The sequence below is a fragment of the Macrobrachium rosenbergii genome, chromosome 21, assembly GCF_040412425.1.
Source record: "Macrobrachium rosenbergii isolate ZJJX-2024 chromosome 21, ASM4041242v1, whole genome shotgun sequence".
Lineage (NCBI taxonomy): Eukaryota > Metazoa > Arthropoda > Malacostraca > Decapoda > Palaemonidae > Macrobrachium > Macrobrachium rosenbergii.
In genome coordinates this window covers 41,433,680-41,458,955 of record NC_089761.1, presented here as the reverse complement: position 1 = coordinate 41,458,955, position 25,276 = coordinate 41,433,680, and the positions used below count along the sequence as shown (strand labels likewise).

The 25,276-nt window shown below is 35.1% G+C and overlaps 1 protein-coding gene and 1 long non-coding RNA gene across 3 annotated transcripts in view; one reads left to right on the top strand and one right to left on the bottom strand.

Moving 5' to 3' along the window:
- Positions 1 to 15,601, top strand: part of Nt5c (5' nucleotidase C) — a 26,026-nt gene extending 10,425 nt beyond the window's left edge. For both annotated transcript variants that reach the window (XM_067123552.1, XM_067123551.1), the window contains 6 exons: positions 7,506 to 7,634; positions 8,877 to 9,034; positions 10,076 to 10,262; positions 11,132 to 11,272; positions 12,205 to 12,356; positions 13,254 to 15,601. In XM_067123552.1, the coding sequence (XP_066979653.1) occupies positions 7,506 to 7,634; positions 8,877 to 9,034; positions 10,076 to 10,262; positions 11,132 to 11,272; positions 12,205 to 12,356; positions 13,254 to 13,458 (972 nt within the window). In that variant the 3' untranslated portion in view covers positions 13,459 to 15,601. The remainder of the gene's footprint in view (positions 1 to 7,505; positions 7,635 to 8,876; positions 9,035 to 10,075; positions 10,263 to 11,131; positions 11,273 to 12,204; positions 12,357 to 13,253) is intronic.
- Positions 14,539 to 25,276, bottom strand: LOC136850004 (uncharacterized). Its single transcript, XR_010856503.1, has 2 exons — positions 25,154 to 25,276; positions 14,539 to 17,622 (listed from the first exon to the last, which is right to left on the bottom strand). It is a non-coding gene; the product is annotated as an uncharacterized lncRNA (long non-coding RNA).

Sequence of the window (25,276 nt, the reverse complement as noted above, 5' to 3'; positions counted from 1 at the left end):
CAGATTATACCTTTTCCATAAAAGTTACCTTTCCACCTCTCCCAAAATCTAGTTACTTATTCCTGACCAGACCACAAGGCCAATATTTTGGCAGAATTTTAATAAATTATGCTCACCCAATGTTTTGCATAATCCTGCTAACAAACAAACACACTAAGCCAGAAACATATCCTTGGAATTGGTGATAATGATAATATCAGGAGCTATTTTTATAAAAGAGAAACTTACAAGTTTTGGTCTTTGACCTCATGAATTTTTACAGTTTACTCCAGTGCTTGATAACTTCAACTTGTGATCCATACCTTATATTCTCTTACCACTTCCTGTCCAACTTCTTGAACCTTTTGTTGTTCCAGTTGTTGCCCTATACTGAAAATGAATTATACATGATAATTTTAATATCTCAGTATGTAAGGAGTGGTTAGATTAGCCATTATCAATTTAAAATTTGGTTAGTTGTAACCAAACTAGAACAATTGTTGCTGTTTTTGTGTACATACAATTTTTTGTTAATGAATGTACCAGTACAATTGGATAGGTGGCAGACCCACCAGGATACTGTATATAGATTTGCCGCAAGATCTGGAAATAGGTTTCAAGTTTAAGTTTGCTCTGTTCTCCCTGATGTTGATAGAACTAATTAAAAATATACTGCAGTTCTTTTAGGAGGATACCACTTCGTGTGCCTCATGTAGCACATTGTAGACTGTCCCAAATGTTCTCCACAGTATTCTCATAGCCACCAACTGCATTGCTTTCTTCCTTTTAATTTACAGCCATTCCTTTTAATCTCATTCTAATTACAACAGCCATCTAGTTTCTTTACCTAGTCTTCACTTAAATTGTCAGCTTATTTCAGACCATAATCTTTCAGATTGAGTCCTTTGAAATTCCAGAAGTGTAACCCAGTGGTCTTGTTAGGCAGTTTTATAATAATTATTTTATCATTTTCATTAAAATTCTTTTGTTAATCACAAATAAGTTTGCAAAATTGCAGTTTAATACAATTTGGTTCCAACAGAAGAAAAGTGCAATCTATGCTATTAGCCCATCATCCAAAGGTTCTGGTACAAATGTTACAAAGAACATTTTTACTGATGGGTCTGCTATATTAAAAAAAAAAGTCTTTGTCATAAAATAAATTATTATATGTAACTTTTATGTTTCTTTGCAAATCACACAATATATTTACTTAGTACTGTATATAGAATAATTTGTTTTCTACTCTATTACAATGCTGTATTCCAGTGGTTTTTTATATAAATTAGTTTAACAATGACCACTGAGTCACATGTTTAGAGTTTAAGAAGCTGGACAGTTATGTGGGAAGAGACCAAGGGAACTTGCAAAGTTCTCAAATGTGGCACGCTCCCTACATGGCTATTCTAGTATTTAGGAAAATTGTAAGATGTTGGTTTGGTATGATGAGGACACCATTTTTCATGTTCTCACCAGACTGGGTATGTGACCTAAAAGCTTTCGGTTCTCATTCCACTTGCATCCAGTTAAAAAAATAAATTGCCTGACTGATTTTGTTGTACAGCCGGTCCCCGGTTTACGACAGGGTTTCCGTTCCTACTTAGAATCGTAAGCCGAAAATCGTTGTAAACTGAAAAATCTTTGAAAATTGTCAAAAATCCTAAGAAAACATTACTTTTAATTCTCTGGATGTATTGAAGATGATGTAAACTGCATTTTATTGAGTTTTCATCAAAAAACCTCCAAATGAATACAGTATTTCTTTCGGAAACGTCGTAATCTGCAACATCGTCCTCATGAATATATTTGAAAAGCATCGTAACCTCAGAACGTAAGCCGGGCCCATCGTAACCTGGGGACTGCCTGTATTTCTATAGTACAGGCAGTCCCTGGTTTACGACAGCTCCAGCTTACGACGTTCCAAGGTTACAACGCTTTTCAAATATATTCATCAGAAATTATTTCCCAGTTTACGACACATGTTCCAGGGTTACAACACGTTGTATGCCGATCCAACGGAAGAAATATGGTTCCAAAACGGCAGAATAATAAAAATTTGGAGGTGTTTTTGATGAAAAACTCAATAAAAATGCAGTTTACATCATTTTCAATACACCCAAAGCATTAAAAGTAAGGTTTTTTTAGGATTTTTTATGATTTTCGATGATTTTTCGGTTTACAACATTTTTTGGTTCACGTTGCAGCGTGAAAACGGAACCCCATCGTAAACCGGGGACTGCCTGTACATGCATATATACAGTTCATGAATAGACTATGTGGCCATTTACTCCATTTATTCATATTTTAAATCATGGTTCAGATCTTGTGATGGAAGTTATACAATTTTTGTATATCTTAAATATATCTGGTATTTATATATACTGTACATACTGTAATTAGAAGTATAAGCTGTAAAATTTCCTAAGGGTAAGCATGCTGTTGGTATTTTTCATGCTTCTCTCTGCAAAACCATACAAAGCGGACGGTAAGAAGTAGTTAGAGAGGTTTATGATAGTCTTGTAAAAGCATCAGTTGTTTAGAATTGGTCACTGTATATATTTTGCATAGAAATAGGTATATGTATGTAGAATTTATGGTTACAATCATTAACAGTCTATACCAAAACATTGTTTTTAAATGACTTTCAAAACAGAATTGTAATATGCAGTTTTGTCCTTGGTGTTTGGTTTTGATTGTGTACAGTTTTTATTCATATATCAACAAAACTTGTGCATGAAGTACCCAAATACGGTTCTCTGTTTTGCTAAACCCTCAACTGTTGTCTAGTGATTGCATCATGGGACTGCTTCATAAAATAAACTCGATTGGGAGATCTTCCTTCAATCTGTTGCTGGGCCTAACCAATAGTTGGTATGACATCTCAAAGTGTTTTACTAAGTTGTATCATCAACTTATTATTTAAATGCATTTTTTCTGATTGTAATTCTTCATTATAAACATGCCCTTTATGAACACTGATATCTTGGTCCTTGTTATTATAATATGCAATTACAGTATCAATGAATTGCTTATATACTTAGATTTACTCGAAATACGTATACTTAGTGCATTTGGACTAAACAAGTAATGGGTATCTGGTAAAAATTTTATTGAAGTAAAATTAAATTTTTTCTTATTAACTAATTATGGAACCTATAATGTATGTTTCCCAGTCATATTATTTTTTGTCACTCATGGATTGGATGACACAAATGATTCAGTTGCTGCTGGAGACCTTTAGGGATCCTTTTCCACATGGGCAATATTGGCAGACTGCCATTTTCTATCGTCTTTCTTTGAACATAGGTTGCAGTGTCCAGGACTATTTGTGTCTCACAAAAGGGCTAATAATACATAATGCATTTGTATTAAAAACTTATTTTTGTTTCAACAAAATGTACCTTTGCCTCTTGTTTGAAACAAAATTGATGGTTGAACACTCAGAATCCATGAGTTATGACATTTTTTTCTTCTGCTGTTTGGTGAAGAAGTGGCCCAGGTTTTTTGCCCCTCAGTATGAACATTTGCTTTTCTCCATTTCACTCTTCAAAAGGCTTACATTACTTTTTGTTTTCACTCACTGACAGAAGTCTGAAGAGCATTTTTTGCTTGAATAAAATTGGCTTTAAGCAAAGAGCCTGAATGGCATTCAGTATTTGTTTTGTGGTAAGCCACTGTAGAGTGAACATACTGTACAGCCAATGAAGCTGGTGATACCACCAAACTTGTACAAGAACTACACCCAGCATCTAACTACCATAGGTTTGTGTTTATGAGCAACCATGCTATATCTCAGGTTAATCTACAGTATATATCTCATAGCAAGATGAATTGTTAGATATCAGTAAAGCCTAATAAAGCATTGTTGGCACCTTGAAGTTGAAGTTGCCTGCATTCACCATCCATACCATCGCATGCAAAGAGAAAAGAATCCTGAATCTACTGAATTTAACATTGTTTCTGCTAGTAGCAAAGTGGTCCCTTTTGCTCAGCACCCAGTAACAAGTAAAATGGAGATTTGATTTTTTGAGTGATTTGATGGGTGTACAAAGCATGTTGGTCTGTTAAATCATCAAATGCTTACAGAGAAATCAGTCAGTCTTTCTAATATGCTGAAAGAGAAAGCAGTGAACATTGGTGATGGTTAAGAAATTGTTGCTTAAGTAGAATTCACAGGTAGCTATCGGTGTTTTGATCGGATTTGAAGCATACATGTAAATGGCTTTCTTTATGAACAGTAAACTGTATTTTTTCCTTCTTTGATATTCTTGGTTGAGAGATGTCTGACTTGTTATTATTGCCTTTGTTTAAATGGTGTTCATGTTGCAAATACATATATAGTCTTACCCATGGGTCTTCATCTTTGTTTTTTTATCCTCTTCAAAGATTTATGTTCATCCTCTTCGAATTGCCATTTATGACTTTATTGGACAAGAATTTGTGTTAGCACTATTTTTCCAATCAAAAGGAAAAACACTTTAAAGATAGAACCCCTGTTCAAATAAACAAACATTAGGACAAGTTTTCTAGCTTTATTGTCACATAGAACCTTTTGATACTTCTGAAAACAATTTTTCAAGTGTAGAAACTTGCGTTCTACAGTGGGATAACCACCACCTAATTTGTACTGCTTGAAAGTTGAATACCTACAGGTAAAATTTGTGAATTCTTATGGCAAGAAGGGTTTTCTCTCCACTTCTGCTGCTGCTCCTTGGACAACAGTTGAGGCTTTTGTAAAGCAATGAAAGTCATTTTAAAACATATTAAGCATTTATATAGAAACTTCAAGTATGTAAGGCCCCTTTGTTTTGGGAATATGCAAATTAGATCCCATATATGGAATACTGTTTACCTTTTAGCCTAGGCATAGTTTAGTGTAGTATGCATGAATGTTAATGTGTAGGATTTTGTGGAGTTGCTGAGGCCATGTTTAGACATTTATAATGTTCCCCAGATATTTATTCTCTTTTCCTTTAGGTTGGTAAAATAACCACTATTCTGAAAGTCACATCACCCATTAGAATATGCTTTCACTGCTTACACATCTGAGCTTCTATATGTAAACCTTTATGTTTCTTGATGTTACTAACAAAGGGATGTTTTATTCCAAATTGTTGTTATTTACATTTGTGTATTATCCATTGTAATGGGTAAGATATATTTACATATACAGAGTATCATATTGCTGTGATCACAGATATAGATATTTGATTCCTCTGATCATAACATTTAAACATTGTGTCTCTCTCTCTCTCTCTCTCTCCTCATATTTAGTCAGAATTGTAATTACATGCACTTTGTTCTGGTAAGATAACCTCTTGCTTCAACAGCAATGCATGTCATTACTCAGTGTTTAAATGTATTTCATCTTTGTGGAAAATTGTGCAAAAATGTTGGTATTTTAAACAATACAGTATCTTTTTTCTCATCAATTTTTATGTTTATACTATACATCCATTAGAGATAAAAGTATGTCCCCCATCCAGAATATGTTTTTTGTTTTTGTTGTACTTCAGTCTTCTTGCTATGTAAATGTTTTCTGAGGTTTTAGAAGCAATTGGTGGTCTGGAACAGTGTTCACTCAAGTTGGTTTAAATATAACTTTTTTTCACATCTCTCCCTATTATTTGGAGGTATTTTCCTTTAATTTTCATTGGATTTATCTTAATGTTTGTTAATATAATTCTGAAATTGTTGTCATGGAAGTTTTTGACTGAATAATGGAAAATACATTGTTCAGTTGTTTCTGTAAAAATATCCTGTGACTACTAATAGTAATGGATTTGAGATTGCAACAACTTCCACTTTCAGACTAGTTGATGTTGGCTTGCACACAAGCACTATTATTCCAGCACTGCAAATATATTGCATATTGCTAGTTCCTTGATTGTCACCATGAAATAAACAGCTTGCTTATTCTGTTCCACTAGCACTGAATGGTTTTCGTGGTCCCAGTGCCTAGTCTTTGGCCCTAATGCTCTGTATTCATTAATCAGGAAAACAAAACTAGTATTTTGCTAGGAATTAATAGGTTATGAGACCTTGGATTCATAATTTTCTTTACAACAAGAGATGGCTTTTGACTAGATACAATGGCTGTGAGGGTTTTGATACATAGAGACCTATTACTGATATTTTTTTCCTTTTTGCATTTAAGCAGTCAGTTGAAGTTTGATAGATGTTAGTAACTTTTAGGGATTTTTGCTTCGTAATGTAAACACATTACAAATATAGTGTCATGATAGAAATATTGACAGGAATCTTAGATTGTTGTAGCATACATGTTTAAAAGTAAATAGTTTAATCAAAATCTCTCAACAATTTAACTTTTTACAACAAGCTAAGGGATGTTATCTCAGACAGCTTTAAACTAAGTTAGTCTTGAGGTAGGTATTTGCATAGGAACTTTTTATACTCATGATGAAGAATAAATATACAGCACGTATTTAAATTTTCAATTGGTATAATTTTTCAAGATACCTAAATTACATATTTCAGTGATAAAGACTCTTGGATGTTTCTCCTTTCTGATTGGCTTTTCTTAAAACCTTACCTCAGGTACTTAGTTTATTATTTTCTACAACAGGTAAAGTTATTTTGTTGGGTGGGCACTATTCAGATAAAAACAAGACGAATTCCTAATGTAGGATAACAGTATGAGTTTGAAAATGTCAGTGGTTCTCATTTGATAAGATATTTTGTATTATACTATATGTCTCAGATCTCACTTAGATGTGTAAAAAAAGTAAAAATGAATGGATAAACATAGAGTTGCCATCAAACTTAGTTTCAAAGGCGGTGACAGTCTGTCTGTTGAGGAAGGCCAGTAAACTTATGAAAAGGTTTTAGTGTTGCACTTTTCTACTGTAAAGAAGGGTGAAGTACATGGATGATAGAGTAAAAGGAAGTTCTGGATGGAGGACCAGTTTATTTTGTATTTCTTAGGAAAAATAAATTTACACACCTTGAAAAGTGTTTAGAAGAATCCTTCAATGAAACTCTGCAGCAAGTGCATACATACAGTCAAACATGTCTTCTGAAGCAGTTTTTATAATATCAGTACAGCAGTCTTCTTTAAACTTTTTGGTATTGAAAGCATTTTCACAATTTTTCTTGTTAAATCCTCTGTTGCCATAGTAGCCCTCAAAATTTGTTAATGTGGTGTTGCAAGAAGTTTCTTAAATAGCGTGTTTTACAAATCTGGTGATTTTTGTAGCTAGTGGTATTCATGTAGGTTTTGATGTAATTTAAATGTATAGGATGTTGGTTTAGTACCCACTACTTTGGGGATTCAGCTTTGAAATTAAATGTTTCAAATATAAGTGCAAGTTTTCACCTTTTGGTTACCTTAATTAGATTATTTGTTCATTTAATCAAAGATAAAAATTTTATCCGTTATAATTGTTGCAAACATTTATTATTATTTTATTAATTATTTATTACTGTCATGTCTCTGAGAAAAATAACTTGTTAATAATTTTGTATAAGATAAAAGCATTCTTAGATGATGATTAATTATATTCCAGGATACAAAAATGGCTCATTTAGCAGATCTGTTCTCCATGCCTGAGATGTGTCTTCTCAGCCAAGTTGCTCAGTTCTTCAGTGACAACAACATTCCTTACCATTCAGTTCCATTGTTTAATGATGTGAAGGTAAGCTGATGTAAGACAAATTTATTTTGTATACAGTATTCTATGTAAGGACAAATCATTTATACCATACATAGTTTGACCAGAAGGAAGCATCTAGATGAACATGTGAGATTCAATGGAGAAATATAAGGGTTTTATCATTTTAGCCACATAATTTCTCGATACAGTACTTCAAAATGAATTGATGACTAACATATTACTGTTACAATTGAAGTGCTTCTACTCTGCTTTTATTGAGATTTATAAACAGCAAATTCAGTGGTACTGTATTTCTTTTCTTTTAAGAGGATTTGAATAATATGTGGTCATTTACTAAAGCATTTTTTCAGTGCTCAAGGGTCTCAAAATTACCAAAAGTCTCTGCAAAGAAAGTTGAGTTTCATATCTGTATTGAATCAACTGGTATATAAAGCCCATTTCCCATTTTTTGCCAAAAATTAGACTCCAAGTATCCCTTTCTCTAAATGCCAGTTTCCAATACAGTATCCCCAATGGTAAGCCATGATAATTAGTAATGATCTAATACAGTAATCACAGTTGCATAAATTTCCTTGTTCAGTCATGTATTTTATTTCTTTTACCCAATTTTTAGACATTTATTCTGATATTTCCCATGAAGCACTGCTATTCTCCAATAACTAATTATTCCAGTATTATTTTTACATTTGGCACCCCCAAGGATAAACCTTTGTTGTTTTAATCTGCAATAATTGCGTTGTTTATTTTTCTTAAGATATTTTTGTATTCATTTCTTTATTTTTGTATTCATTTCTTTGTCTCAAGACTCAAGGTTTTACTTGAAGGACTCTTATTCAAACATTTATATTTATTCATAATAATAAATTAGTTTAACAAGTTCACATCAAGACTCATATAGTTTGCCCAAAGGATTTGTTTGTAAATGAGAATTGATAATTGTTGAAGTTGAAAAAGTGGGACAGTTGTGTAGGAAGAGACCAACAGAAAGAGTTGGAATCAATAGACAGAAAGTAATCCAGCTGAGAGCCAAAAGGTCACTGCAAAGAACCCGTAGTACCATGTATAGTGGGCTACGCAAGGCCCATTATAAGCAGTACCCGCTGTAGGGTTAACACTGATAAAGCCCAGGCACTTGATAGTTAAAAATTAGGATTGTGTTAACATAGATGAAATCCATAATTGTATGCACTATTTAAGTTGAACATATACAGCAAGTTGATGAGCTTTTCACGAGAATTTAATATAGAAATTGTTTCTTTTCAGGCAGCCATTGGTAGCATACACCCAGAGATGCATCGGATTGTGAGCCGGAATATCAGTGAACACCTCATCAAAGACCCAAATCTTGTTACATTTTTTGAAAGATTGAAGACTACTGGAAAGGAAATCTTCCTCATAACAAATAGTCCATTCTACTTTGTGTAAGTATAGACATTATTTATTGTGAAGACAGAAATAACCCATTTTTCTCATGGTCCTAGTACAAAACATGAGGGTTTTTTAAAATGCTTGGGTTGTATTTTCACTCACTATTCAAAACATACACAATATTGCTTTGCTATGACAGCAATGTAGCATTCCTCTGGTTTTCTTTTAGATTTTTTACTTCTGTATCATGCTATTTTTTTATCTGAAGTTAATCTTTTGTGCACCAGGTAGTATCTCCACTAGAATTTTTTACTTTTAACTTATTCATTTCTTCTAATAGGATTTTCGTTTTGACACAAACCCATACTTTACTGTAGCCTAATACTGCAGTCAGCAGCTCTCAGTACACACTCCAGAATTTCAGGAAGAGCACACTACTTTTGTAAGTATCTTAGGGATTTAATAGGACTAGTAATAGCAGTGGAACAGGTAGCATATACTGTATCAGTTTCAGGCATAGTGAGAGAGGTAGACTTCAGAGAGGAGTGGGTTCATTTTCTTTAATGGATCATACAGGTCTTAATTAGTCAGTTCTGGGACCTTCAGCAGCTTGATCCATCTTACCTAAATTGTAATTCGGACTATTATAAGTAAACTGTTTGCCATGAAGTAGGTTTTATTTCTTTCTTAATTTTTTCACACAAACCCATTTCTCATAACACAAAGGTTTCTCCTCCTGACTTGAATTTTTGGGGACCCAGAACTCCTTAGGTGCATGTTTAGGGCTCTTCTTCTGTCTCTTCAATAAAAGACAGAAGTGCCTAGGACATTCACAAACCATATATGTAGGTTAATTTTAAGTACAGTACTGTGATGGTTATGAAAAATTTATTTTATCAAGAAATTTCAATTTTTGTATAAGTGTCCATTGACATAGATGAATGTATTTCCTCGTAAGGGATAGGTCTCGCTTATCATTCTAATTACAGTACCAATTCACATGTACTATATGTAAGTTAAAGTGAGAAACTTGTATCTGTGAAACAAACACATCAATATTGTATTTTTGACACTATTCATATTTCTTTTTATAGAAATTCAGGAATGTCCTATCTCCTCGGAGAGAACTGGAGGGATTACTTTGACGTTGTTGTCGCAAATGCAAAGAAACCAGCGTTCTTCACTGATAGCATGCGACCATTCAGAGAACTTAATGAAGAAATACTCATGCAGACTTGGGGGCCAGTTGATAAATTAGAGAAGGGTAAAATATATCTTGAGGTAAGCCAGTTTGTTCAGGTATTCTTTTAATAATCTTTTGAACTTGTTCTTACATGGGTTGTAATGACTTAGCACATTATCATTTATAGTACTGTAATATAATAAGGGACAGTATTTTTCATCATGATCATCATTGCCTCCAATCATGTGCATTGCCAAGAGCTTCCTTTGAATTGATCAACTCATATCTTTTTTACACTTTCTCTCACAAGTCTCCAACCCCCTGCATCTTTTTACATAGTTCTCATCCATGTAGGGTCTTCCAACTATCTTGGTGCCCACAGGAGGCCAGCTAACACTATCACCTACTGTTGTCCCTAGGGTGGTATGAAGGGGACATTATTGTGATGCTAAATTCATTACTCCTGAAAAAAGGTTGACCTTTTATAGGGACATGATTCATACAAGTTATTCAGCTTAGCTTTTGTGTACTTTGTGTTTAAATTTCCATGAATTGGCTAATCATGTTTCTACTCCACTGCTTCAAAAACAACTTTTCCTTCCTTCTTAATACTAGTAGAAGACATTCTTGTGAAATTGTCAACATCAACCCGTAAAATTTTATACAGTATCATAGGTTTTAAATAGAGGAATTTTATGAAAAGTTAATTGTATTAGTTATTGTTAACCTGATTAGAGTGTACCTTAGTTTTGGAGATCAATTTCTTTGAAGTGTTTTAATATAAGGGAATGCAAAGAAAATTTTCAGCTAAACAAAATCTCTTACATTCCTTGCTGTTCTGTCTCTATTTATGATAAAACTGCTTGCTTTTGACATTTCATCTTTGAGCCAAACCAAATCATTTAATAAAGCTTTTGCCCCTCCATTATTTATAATATGCATATGTTATTATCTTTGGAATATTCAGGGCAATCTGAAGCAGTTACAACGAATGAAAGAATGGCAGGGTCAGCATGTTTTGTACTTCGGGGATCATCCTTACAGTGATCTGGCAGATGTCTCTCTTAATCATGGTTGGAGAACAGGAGCTATTATATGGGAATTGGATGTAAGTCTGTTTCACAGTACACCTCCTTTCAGTATATTCCTAGTCTGAAAAATCTCATGTACCTTTATCTTGTTTATGTGCTGTGTTAGCTCCAGGTTTTCAAAGAGTAGGAAACCACAACAGAAACACTTGCTTATTTCTTCTTTGCATTTCTAGTGCTTGCAGGTATTATTAAGAACGTGCCATTTGGGTCAACCTTACATTTAAGAATATTAATTCAGTTGTCTGGTTAGCAATAATAATAATAATAATAATCTTGTAGAATAAGAATGGATATTCTACCCTATATTTGAAACTAGCCAATCAGATTAATTTCGATGAAATGTATTTGTATTAAGTCGCTGACAAGTATTTCACACTTGCGTGACAGATCTAATCTACTCGGTATGAATTTGAAAGACCAAAGATTTATGCAGAGATCATTGCCATATTTTTTTGTGGATAATCATCTATGAAATACGGATATATCTGGTAATTTCTTTGTTGTGTTGAAAGTAATGCTTTTGTGTAACAAAATTCAGGTAGAGAAGGTAGCATGGCAGAATTTGCATGAATTGAAACCTTGATTTCCAGAAAACCCTATTCCCATTTTTTGGTTACAAAAACCTCCTCCAGGAAAAATACAACTAGTACTTATCTACCATAAAATTACTGAGGAATAAACCTGTAGTAATTTGATAATTGGTAAAGATCAAATTAAACCATAAGTTTCATTTGAAACTGTAAGCAAGTATCATCTTTTGGAGAATGCAAGTTGCCCTTGTTTTTCCATCCTCTGTAGTGTTGCAGTAATACAATGGATAGGAAAATGAAGGCAACCTGCAACACAGGGTTTATGCAATCAAGCTACTCTGGTCACCCTACCAACCATTAATTAATAGCTATGTTTACCTGCAAACAGCAAGTCAGAATCCCATTTTTCAATATTTCAGTATGAGATTCAGTGCTTAAATGGTGAGAGTTACAAAAAGAAGAGTGGATGGCTGATGATTCTTCAAGGACTAATTGAAAGTTGTCAAGACTTTGAAGATGAGGCATCACGAAATATTGTACAGCAGTGGGAAGAAGAACGGGATCAACTTAGGTAAATCGGTGACTAAATTTTAAGGGGGATCCAACTCTAGAAAACTTTTGTACAGACACTTCCTAAGTTAATGATGGGAGTGATGTTCTGATTAATCTATCATGAGTCAAAAATATGGTGAGATGAAAATGTATTTTAATACACCTATCCTAACAAACAACATAGCCTACCTTAAACATGCTTAGAACACTTACATTTGCCTACAGTCGTGAAAAATAAAAAACAGCCTATTTTATAAGTGTTGAAAGTCTTGTGTAATTTATAACATAATTTACTGAAAGTGTAAAACAATGGTTTCAAAGTTACCCACCATTATCCTGCAAGATGGTCAAGATTGTTGATTTTTAATGTCTAAGTTCCCATGCAGTGGCTGTTAGGAGCATGCTGCCTTCATACATGGCAGTTATATCAAGTTGTTCCTCAAGAGTAATTGCCTTCCTCCTCCTCCTCTTCTCACCAGTAGCAGGAGACAGATGGGAATTTTGGAGACGTGATGGTTGCTTAAAAACACAATGTAAACACAGGAGGGTATCCAAAAATAAAGTAGCAACACAGAACACTATAGAGTATTAGTTGTGTACACTAGTGACTGCATGGCAGACTGGGAGATGAGGAGTGCTGCTACCTGCCTAGATGCCCAGCATTTGTGAGACAGTATTGTACCAGATATTGCTTGACCAGAAAAGAACTGAAATTCAGAATTTGGTATACAGTTTCTACTGAATGTGTATCATCACCATCATTGCAAAGATAAAATATAAAATGGACCATCATAACCCAGGGAGTGCCTGTACATTACTTTCCGAATACATTACATTAGTAATATACTGTACAATATGTAACAACTCATTGCACTTTAATAAATTAATCTGTATGTATTCATGGATTTATTTTCAGAAAGGAGACAAAGAAGCTCTTCAATCCACATTTTGGAAGTGTCTTCAGGACCCATGATAATCCAACGTATTTCTCAAGGCGTCTCTTCCGTTTTGCCGACATCTACACTTCACGTCTGTCTAATCTCAATGATTATTCTATTAACCACACCTTTTATCCCAGAAGAGGAGTTCTGCCTCATGAGTATAAATCACTTTTTGTTTAAATCTGTTGTGAATTTTCAATCTAGATCTCATTTACCTTCTTTATTACAGACGAAGCTGTTGTGGGAGCTGTATTTGAGAAAAGGTTGAGAAATAAATCCAGTGCTTTTAAAATAATAAATGAATCTTGCTGGATTAAATATTACCTTGTCTCATTATATGTTGGATAAACAGCTCTTAACAGTGAATTACAAACATGAAAGATCATATTTTTAAAACAGAGTATAGTTTTATAAAAGGATTTTTACAAGTTCATAAAGTATGTATTTTTTATTATGTATATATACACAACGCTGTTAAAGAAGTATTTATAAATACTGAAAGCTCTCATGGTTTATGCCAGTTAGTTGAATCTTTTGATGCTGTTCAACACTGGTTTTTAAAAGTAACTTTGCTTTAACTAAGAATATGTTTTCATCAAGAGTCATGTGATGTGACTGATAATCACTGACTCCAGAAATGTGTCCATAAAAAAAAACTGAGCAATTATAAACATTTTCAAGTTAAAAGGTGCTAAGATTTAGCAATAAGTAGTACTTAGTGTAGGTAAGAACATTTTTTTTTACTTTTGTATATGAGAACCATTTTTTCTTAATCAGTAATTGAATAACATTTTCTGAAAAATTTTTTTATAAACATTTATCTGTACTCGTATGTAATTATCAGGCATATTTTTGTCTTCTGTTTCTTTTACAGTATTGCTGATTCTACCAGGTATAGGTAACCAAGGTATATTCTAATGCTTGTGTCTTTGATCTCACAAAAACTTGAAGTTGTATTTTTATCATTACATAATGTTGCAGTATATATAAATGTTATTGTACAATTTATACATTGTATATATATATGTTTTGAAATAATGTACTTCATTATTTTTCTTATTCTGAATTTTTTGTTTTTTATGGTCTCGGTTTCATTCATTGTAAAATGTAGATATGCAATTGGTTTACTGCCTGATAGAAGTATATTTTCTGCTTTATTTTCATTAAACTGGTAGGTCTAATTTTCATTTTGGGTGAGAAAATAAAACTGATTATTGTGGAAAAAATCAGCAAAAAGTTTTAGGGCAAAAATCTGCTTAGTACATTTTACTATTTAATCCATTGGTCTGAGCAGTGTACACATAAGTAAAAAATTAAGCTAGTTCTATGAGAGTAGAGTTTTACCTTGCTGGCCTGACAAAACTACTTACATTATTTTACAAGTAGAGAATAGTTAGGTACTCTAGTAGTAGTAAAAATGTGGCAATTTGTTTCACGTTACTGAAGCTATAGTCTGTACTTTTTAATGACAGCTATGAATATTTGTTAAATTTGTTGTAAGGATGTTTATTATTTATATTGGATGAAGTAAATTAATACATCTGTTCCAGTGTTTCAAGTTGATCCATAATATTTTTGTACTAGTAGAAAGTAAGCAGTCTTGAGTTCCATGTCTCAACATGTAATGTACATTTTGTTTTTCTGAGCATAAATCGTATAATGTACCGTAGTATGGTACTGAAATTTAAGTGTTCATATATATTGAGTTATGTTTGTAATTTTTTAGTAGTCAGTTAACTTTGTTAGTTTCAAAAGGGTTTGTACACAGAGATACTTCTGAGTGTTATATAACATTGACAAATATTCTTGAAGTTTTCAACATGTAGCTTTTTGTTAATCTGGTGAATGTTAAGTAATTTTTTGGCCTTGCCTTTTTTTATTATTAAAATTCAAGCCATAAAATTGCTGGGAAACAGGGAGTATGTTGATTATTCCTTTGTTGCAAAGGAATTTAGAACATAGTGATAGACGTAGAGAATATGACATGATCTTTTCAGAATGTAATGAATAAAATTTCATCGAAAGAAGTATTCATGTTCCAAGATGTTTAGAATTGCAGTTCATTATTCATCCTTAAAATTAGTAATGCTTACTGTGAACTAGTAATATTTCTAAAATTGAATGTCGTGCTTAGTAACAATGAGTTATGATGAGTTTGAGTAATGTCAGTTTTATTAATATTTTCTATTTCTTTGAATTTTATAATGATTACTTGTGACAGTATTTTGAAGTAAGCAATATAAGAGTTTTGGGAGTTATGAAATGTGTAACCATCCAATTTGTTGACCAAGTAAGATATGTTAAAATATATATTGTCCTTATGTATATTATTTTCATTTACTAACCATCATCATGATACTGTCCAAACTTTTATACACATAATGTATGATATGTTATATACAGTATATTATTACTTTCATACTATGTATTTTTTGCAAAGCTGATATTTAAGAGTGGGTAAGTAATGAAGTTTTCCATATTTCTTATGGAGCTGCCATTGTAAATGGTGCAAAGAGAAACACAGATCTTACAATTTGCTCTGTTAACAAATGGATTACCCTGTAGTCCCATATCAAAAGAAGTCAGGGGAGGGACATTGTTTTCACCTTCATTTTCCTTGTTTGTCATACTTACCTTGTCATCAAAATTTGTACATGATTGAAGGAATTTCAGTCAAACTTGGGACAAACACTGACCAACTAACAGTTCCAAATAGTAGCTGGCCAAGTAATGACATTACATATGGTGACATACCGAGTACAAGTTCTTCCCTGGTAGATGGATACTCATGCGGGAAAATGATTTAACCTATGCCTTCATGAGAAACTTCATCTGCAATAAGAAGTTGCATAGCAAAGAATAAGCGTAATTAAATCTGACAACTGCATGATTCCAAAATAACTTGGCACATGGACTATGTACTTGTGGTAAGCAACAGAACTATAGCTCTTGCTGCGCATCATAAACTGGATTAACCGCATGGAAAAATCACCCATGAATGTTTTCTTACTGACAACAAAGTACATATAATGGGAAGCCAAGGATACCATTGTAACATGGACTGACAGCATATGAATAAGCCTAACACTGAAAAACATTCTCCCCCATAATTTTTTTTAAAGCGTGAAATACTAACAATAAGGTATACAGTTAATCATTAATATGATTAAAAGGTAAGAAAGAAGTGAAAAATAAAGACGTACAAATACATCTCCTTAGCATGTAGCCTCCAGGGCAGTTCACCCTCACTGCTGGTACCTAACATAAATTTGAATGGGTCTACTAACAAGGCTTTGGTTTGTAAGATATTAAGCTATTAGGTCTATTTGTTCAGGAACAAAGCAATTTACTAAACAAGTTTCTCATATTTCTTCTCATGTTAACCCCAATCCATTGTAATTATCTGACTATTTTGTGTTGCCTGATGTCTATCCAATGGGGTTTACAACATTTTCAAGACTTTCATAAAAAGGAAGACTCGAAATGAAATTGCATTACAATAACATTTTTTACTTCATGCCTAAAAAAACATTAATTCAGGTACTAATGCTGTATCATTCATTTGTGCAGTAACTCCAACACCTAATAAGCTTACGTCTGTACTTGAGCATTGCACGATAAAATACATTATGTACACTAAATACACTTATTGTGTATCTACATTGTTTATACCATTCTCTCTTTAACTCAGTTTTCAATGAAAACATTTTCTTTGAATTATTTTTTAATATGCACTTCTAACTCACTACTGTATTGTATAATACTAGGGTTTACAACAAAGTACATTACTGTACACTTACAAATACCTCCAAACTATTAATATTGCTGGACATCAACAAACCACATGTACATTTAAGTACTAATGCCAAACTAACGTCCAGCTGATAATCCGAGTGCATGAAGTAATATTCCACCTTCAGTTAATCAATACAGGAATGTTTAGCAATGGCAAATATGGCACACAATTATTTATTCTTTTCATGTGCCCTAATTTTTCTGTCTATTGCTTCTTCCTGGAAAGCCTGATATACGTAGGAGAATATAATAACTTGAACAACAACAACAGCCGTTATAGCAGCATATATGTAATTATTTGGCTCACCAATTCCATACGATTCTTCAATGATTCTCTTGCTATAGAAGAAGGCGATGAATGGTAAACTAAACATTGCGATTGTATGGTAGAACAGTTTCATCAGTACTTGGCGTGGAGTTGGAGCTTTGGGTACCAAATCTGAAGATGGACTGACTGCTGATTTCCCCTCAACCAAATGAGCTTTCTCTGAAGTTTGTGCTTCCATTGTGGCTGATGTAGTGCTTCAAAAAATCTGGCTTTCGTGCCACCTGAAAAAATTACACCCATTAAAAAACAGTTTACACAAAAGAGTGGGTTACAGATGAGAATAACCTAAATATCCAAACTGAGATCTGTAACACCAAACAGAAAAATCTTGAGTGAACTAATGTATAAGTACATAAACAGATGATGAGAGGACAAAGGAAAAAAACATTATGGCAGATTATATTGAACATATGCAGGACAACAAAAAGGAGAGTAAAAGTTAATAAAAGCAATAATTTATCAAAGTATACAAATGGAAGCATGGGATACAAATACCCAAACTAATATGAAACAAGAAGACTTTGGCTTAGATTTGTACAGTACAACTAAGGACAATGATGGATTACTAAATGGAATGGAGAACCTGTGTGCGCTATTCCCATCCATTATAATGCCTATGGCTAATTGCCTTTAAATCAGGTAAATTCGTGACTAACAGCATGTGCCTATTAAAAAGTTTATATTTTATTCTGCTCACTTCAGACTCCTAGGCCTCGTTGTTGTTTGAAAGCATCAAAGAGCAACTATCTCAGCCCTATGTAATTCGATCAGTCCCATTTTCATAAACAATCAATTTCCACCATCATCAAAACCAACAGCATTGCCTGGAAAACTAATGGTCATGTCATGAGGAAAAAGAAACCTGAACTAATTGTGGTTTGGTGGAAGTCTGACTGTTCCCAACAATGAAGGCCTGGCTGCCACCAAAGTCCTGGTTATTGTCCCCTTGGGAGCCCCAAAGGATTTGAAGGACACTGCATGGTGTATTAAAGTGTCCTGGCTATCAGACCACCTCTTCTTCACCACTGCCTCAACTTTACTCTTTAACAAGAGTAAAGAAGAGTCCAAGACCAATCCATTCCATAGAGAAAGACTAAACTCTTAGCCCAAAACATAGCAGGCACACCAACCTGCCCTATCGAGTGCTCTTGGAATCATGAACACAAACAATCAGACCCACTTTGCTTATTGCCAAACAACCCGCTGAGGTAGGCTTGTGAACAGAAAGAGCACATTCCAAATTGTAGTCACCCTTTCATATGATCACTGAATCCAAGCTAGTAGAGACCACAGGCAAATGCTAACAAGTGTTATAGTGTGCACCACACACCTTGAAAGTCCTAGGTAGGTCAGAAGTATTTCAAGTATCAACACAGGTACCAACTTTGCCCAAAAAGAAGGTAACGCCATCTCTTATACATACTTGCAAAGCAGAACAAGCAAGTTTGTGGCAGTCCTAAAGTCTCAAAAGGGACAGGAAGTCACTGGGTCACAAACATGCTCAAAAACCAAGTGTCAACCCACCTTACAGTGAATGTCTAACCCAGGGGTGAGCAAACAGTGTCATCAACCTTCAGAGAAGGAAGAAGGAAGCCCAATGCAGTTTCTTATAAGATGTCTTTCAAGACACTACTATTTCCTTCAGTGGGAAGAAGGGATGATCAGGAAGAGTTTGACGTGGAGGAGGAAGCAACTGTGTCTTACTCTCCTACTACAGTGGAAAATGAGGTCATAGCAGGCAGAGGAGTTACAGGAGTACAGCCCATGTTCAATACCAAAGGGGTATCGCTCACAGGCAACACAACAGCAACAAAAGGCTTAATTGGGCTGAGCTCCTTAACGGGAACAGCAGGAATACAGGACGCCTTATCCAAAGCTAAGTGGTCCAAGAATATTGCTAAGTATAGGTTCCCAGCAATACTGTACCTAGAGAAGGCTACATTCTTTTAAGGTGCTGGACGAGTCTACAATGCCTGGAACACCCAACAAAGCAAGGAAAGGAAGAGACAAACCATGAGCACATGCCAAGGTATCACCTGGGGAGAGCTCAGCACCTATGCACATGTCATCACTGTTGGAGAGTGCATGCCGGGGTACCACCCTCAAGCATATACCCCTCTAGGACCAAGCTATAGGGGAACAAGCAGGAGGAGCATGGGAGCAATCCAGTAAGCACAGAAATACTGATGGTGTCTGAGGCAGAGTATTTTCCCTGAAGACACTGCTAAATGTCTCTTAACCTTTCTGGGCTTCTTACAAAACCTCCTCCACTTCAAGAGAGATCAGTCAACACCTTCACAGGAGAAGTGCTGGTTGATGAAAGGTGATTACGGAATTCCAACACTCATCCAACTAGTGCCAATTAGCCATCTTGTTACCAAACTTCAACATCATTTCTAGCTGGCTCTTATGAATACTCCTAAGTAAAAGGCAATGGTTTGTACTTCTGTAAAGACAGATGAGTATTAAAGTGTGTTTGCACCAATGAAAGAACTCTCTGAAGAAGTAAAATATGAATTTTATACATAAGTGCAAAACTTTATGGCTGAAATTCCTGAAAGAGATAAAGAGAATTGTTGCCGGTGATTTGAATGCCAAGAATGATAAAAAAGAAAGTATAGATGATATAATGGTCAAGAAAAACCTTGGAAAGAATGCAAACAGAAATGGGGTGCAATTCATTCATTTCTGTGCTGCAAACAGTTTGGTAGTTGGGAGGTACTCTTTGCTAATTAAATGACATGCATTAATATAGTTTGACATTTCCACATGGCAGTCACAGAAACCAAATACATCACATAGCCATTCTCTGAGAGATAAACAGAACATTGAAGAGTGTTAGAAGCTCCAGAGAGCAGAAATCAGCAGTGATCATAAAGTTGTTCCCACTAAAATAAAGCTAAAATCAAAAGCTCACCAAAAACACTGACAGAGTAGCAAGGGTGGCATGGGTGCTAGGGTACCCTACAGAATTATGAAAAGCCTAAGGTGAAAAGAAAAGCAGAAAATACCTGTCACAAGGGGGATGGGTCAATAACATCAGAGGAAGAAAGACGATACAGTATTGGGAGGAGTAGTTTTGTAAGGTCATGAATAAGATATATGGGGGAATAGTATGATGAATTAAATGTACTTATGAATGAATTCACACCTTGTTAATTTGAATTAGCTATGAAGAAACTTGGATGACAAACACCTGGCTATGAAGGAATCACTGTTGTGATGAGTTTAGCTGAGAGTGAAATGACAACTTATGTACAAAGTACACTGTTTTGCAGAATATGGAATGAGGGAACACAGCCTGATAATTAGAAATTACAAGTCATAGCAAGGGCACCAAAGGACAGTGACCTGACTGGGTATTGTAACTATATAAGCATTGCATTAGCATTGATTATGATGAATATATCTAGTATACATACAGTACTTGGTCTCAACAGACTAGCTAAAGCTACTAATATACTGTTCAAAGATGAACAAAGTGGTTTTATAAAAAGCAGGAGTTGCAGAGATCAAATATTAGTGTTAAGATATGTAGCAGTGTATGTAATTGAAAAATTTCTCTTAAATATGTGAAGACTAACTGAAGTTATCCATGAATGAAGTAGATGCAGAGTTAATGCTGATGGGATCTTGTCAACTGAACTTTAAGTAAAAAGCAAGATGCTACACATGGGAATGTTTTTCCACCTTTGCTGACATTTTATAATGTAAAAAGTGGTTGGAAATGAAAGAGAAAGTGCAGATTGGAGTAATGATAGAAACTTGACATACAAGGACATTTAGATGATGCTCTTTTAGTTGGCAAGTCATCATAATCGTTAAAAAGCTTCCTTAACCAAATGCATCTTATGCCTAGGAAGATGAGACTCAAATCTAATAAAAACTCAAGTAATGATGATAGCGTATGCATGATGGGATGAAATAACACTAGTTGGAGAAAGTTTTGATGAGGCTGAATCTTTCAATATTTAGGAGCAATGATATCGGTTGGTATTCCTAACAAGATGGAATTTAGACAAAAAATTTATGTACTTTGTATTTTTTTATTAATACAAATTTAAGCCTTTCATGTAGGAATCGTTCAGCCATGCTGGGATTGGCTGTTAAAACATGGTAACAAGGTAGTACACTGGTGGTCACCACCACCAAACACTTTTTCCTTTGGCAGCAAGGATTAAACAAGGTAGATTAGGTGGAATTGTGATGAAATGTTCTGTTTTGTATACCTGCAAAAATACAAATTACTTTTCAAATTTGTTATTTGTTCCACAACCCCCCCCCAAAAAAAAATATCCACAAACTTTTGGAATACAGTAACTTCAAAAAAACAACATACTTAGATAATGATGCAAACCTTCACATATTTATATGAGTACTAACATCATTACTACTTCAATGGCATTTACCGTATTTCAGTAGGTTTTCCCACCAGAGCTTAAGATATTTTTCTTCCTCCCAAAAATCTGTGGAAATTACTAGTAACATTCATATGGTTGGTTTGTGTTTTATGAACATTCTTACTTTGTTTACATTGTGACACCATTCTTAATGATTGCTCTTCATCTTGCCCATACCAACTGCTATTCTGCTCTGTACCATTTTGTACCATTTGGTGCAACTCATGACATCACTGCACCTTTGGGAATGAGCAGTGGTGCATATTGTGTTCCACAACATTCTTTTTGTTGTTTAATAAAGTAATATTTATTTGTTCACTCATGTATTACATGGTTGCATATTGACACCTCCACTTCATTCTGATATACACTAGTATATTTTTACTTTGCATCACAATCACATTCTAGAGTTGAAAGTATGATATCTCTAAGTTTTAATATGGCTTTGAATGTTTCTGACACTCATTTTGGTAGCAAATTAGCAGTTTAAGAGATTCTTGATCCCATCTTACACCATAACTTATGGAAGATCCAGTGGGTAAGTGGGTTTTTTAGAAGGGGAAAAACACAAGGGTGAAACACAAGGTTTGTAAACCTAATCTGAGGCACTGGGTCCTTACCTGGCTAGGAGGCTTTGCCCATCCTGGACCCCCAACCTAACCTAACCTAACCTAGGATACTGAGCCGTTACCTGCCAGGAGAGGGGGAGGGTTTGCTCTCCTGGACCTAGGTCACTGGGTTCTTATTTGCCTAGTGCAGGGTGTCACTTTAAAAACATTCAATAAACCTGACCTTCACCTGAACCAGAACTTGGGTAAGTATCATGGGAATTTTAGAATACAGCCTTGCATTTCACTCCTTTGTATATTCCCCTATCCAAAAGCCCATTTCCTATTGTGGTCCCCCACACTAGAATATAAGGGCTTCCAGTTCCTTTAAACTAGTTTGTTACCACAATGAACATCATAAATGTTCAAAACACACACACACACACACAAAAATTCAAATTAGCTAAAACCAGGGTTAACAGGGTACAGGGTTAGTCCACTTCTGACCAAAATAAGGACTATCTCACGCATGTCATCATGTGGCTGCATTTGGTTGACGTTAAGATAAAGAATGGTCATCAGTCAGTATTTGACCTTACCAGAATGAAGAACAAGGAAGCTCTCTTAACCCGGATTAAGGCGGTCAGTCCTTTTAATCTCAACTACCCAACCAGTCCTAAACAGAAACATCTCTTCTGAGAGAAATCAAGAGAAAATATGCAAAGCTAATAAAATAGCCTTTAATTCAGCAGTACCTGGAGATTAACGGGGACCTCTCTCACCTAAGGTCATAAAAGAGAGAGACAATGTGTGTGGGCAAACATTTCCCACAGTGACCCTTCATTTCCTTGTTTTCCTGGTTTTCTTCTATGGTCACCTACCAGTGACGTCACAAACATGAGCAGCAACGTCGGGACAGTCTAACCCTGTAGGCCTACTCTATTAATCCTGGCTAAAGCAATTCAAAAAAACAAGTTACTCGTCTGCACCAAAGGAACCATGGCTGAATTAGCGAAATCTAGAACAAAAGAACCAATCAGTTTTCAGCTCTGTCCACTTTTCAGATGAAAATAACAAAAGACATCCCAAATACACAAGCCATCCTTCCCTACAATGCACTGGTACAATAAAATTCTGATTGGGACCCCCACTCGCTTAAACGTCAAAACAACAGCAAAGAACTTTGAAAAAATCCAAGTGAGTAACATCATTCGTCTTTAAATACCTAATGTAACAGTAAGTTTACGATACATTCAACTAAGCATATTTAAAGAGATATATGAACAAAGCAAATAGCTCCAATATCGAGGATTAGTCTAAAAGTAAAAAATACCCTACCTGAGTAAAGATTATGCATTTTCTTCATCCATGGAGGTAAGAAACATCATAGCATATCCAGTGTCATGAATTGAGTGCCTTATTGTTAGTATACATCAGGGTCATCCATTCTAGACCTAGTGAAATATGGTGTTTTTCATAGTTTATGTGATTATGGTGAACTTGATATTCATTTCTGTCAAATATGCTTGCCTAACCAATTACACAGCCTAACCCCATCTCTAACAAAGTAAGAAAGACCCAGTAAAAAGCCACACCTACTGGGTAAAGTTCAGGAAGGCAGGACCTGGCATCCTATGTCAGGTTAAGTTAAAACATGCAGTATCCCTAGTTTCCACTCATTTTCAGTCATTCTCCCTAACAAAATTCCATGGTTTCCCTCTTGAGGTCCCCAATACTATCAGGTATGGGGGCAGGACAGAATTTAGTGGGTTAACCAAGAATTTATGGTGAAAATACCAAAATAAAACCACATTTTGCCAGTCTTAGAACATGGTTTTAAACACAAATTTACCACTTCTTACAATAGGGGTAAAACTGAAGACTACTACCGCATCACCCTGGTTTGGTGTCACTACCAGTTTATGTGCAAAATTGGCACTGGGTAGGATGCAGAATAGGAAGACGGGTAAGCATTAGTAATTTCACCTCTTACCAAACAGAAATTTAGTCCCACCAATATTTCCAATATTCAGTGTAACTTTGGGGAGTCCAGGGGGCCACTGAGTTAGGTTATGAAGGTAAGTTTTGGCTTAGGTCAGGGCAGGATGGGCATGGCACTCTAGGAAAGGTCAGGTTAAGGTTGTTTTGGTTAGGGCATAACTAGTACCAGACCATGTGTCCAAACAGAAATTTGGTCCTGCCAATCTGTTTCTGATATTGTGTTACTTGGGGGGTCCAGCAGGACCAAAGTCCCTCCTACCCTTAGTCAGATTAGGAAGTTAAGGTCTAGTCAGATCAGGACACAGCATTCTAGGATAGGTTAGGTTTGGCCTGTTTTTCACAGTAGGATTTCTCACGCCTTCCCCTAGTAGGATTTCTCACGCCTTCCCCTGTCTCCCAACTCTGCATTCGCTCCTGGGCGCCGTGTTTGGTACCAGCCCCTCGAGGATGAATAAGAAAACATAAACAAAAGACGGTAAACATCTTAACAGACAAACAAAAACAGACAACAGGCGTATCTATATTCCGGTAGGCGACTGGCGGGAACCAGGCCGCAGCAGTAGTCTAGTCGGTGGTAGGGTGGCAATAAGAATACACAAAAGGTTATCCTAGTCTAAATTATGGGCTTACTAAGCTCCGTTACACTAGAAGGCCTACTGTAGGCTAGTAGTCTAACCTGAGCCATTTAAAACATATATGCCATACGCATTTTTCTTTGGACCAAGTCTTCCTCTTACTGAATGTTCACCTAATGCCTCACACTATTACCTGACTCTTTGTTACTGGTGTTATGAACTACTTACCAAAGGAAAGATAAAACTGCAGTGGTACAGTAATGAACTTTACGTTCAATGGTCAGGTGGTTTTGTTGACAGTCACTGTTACCTCCTCTCGACCAGTCAAAATTTTACCGTGCAGCCCCTCAA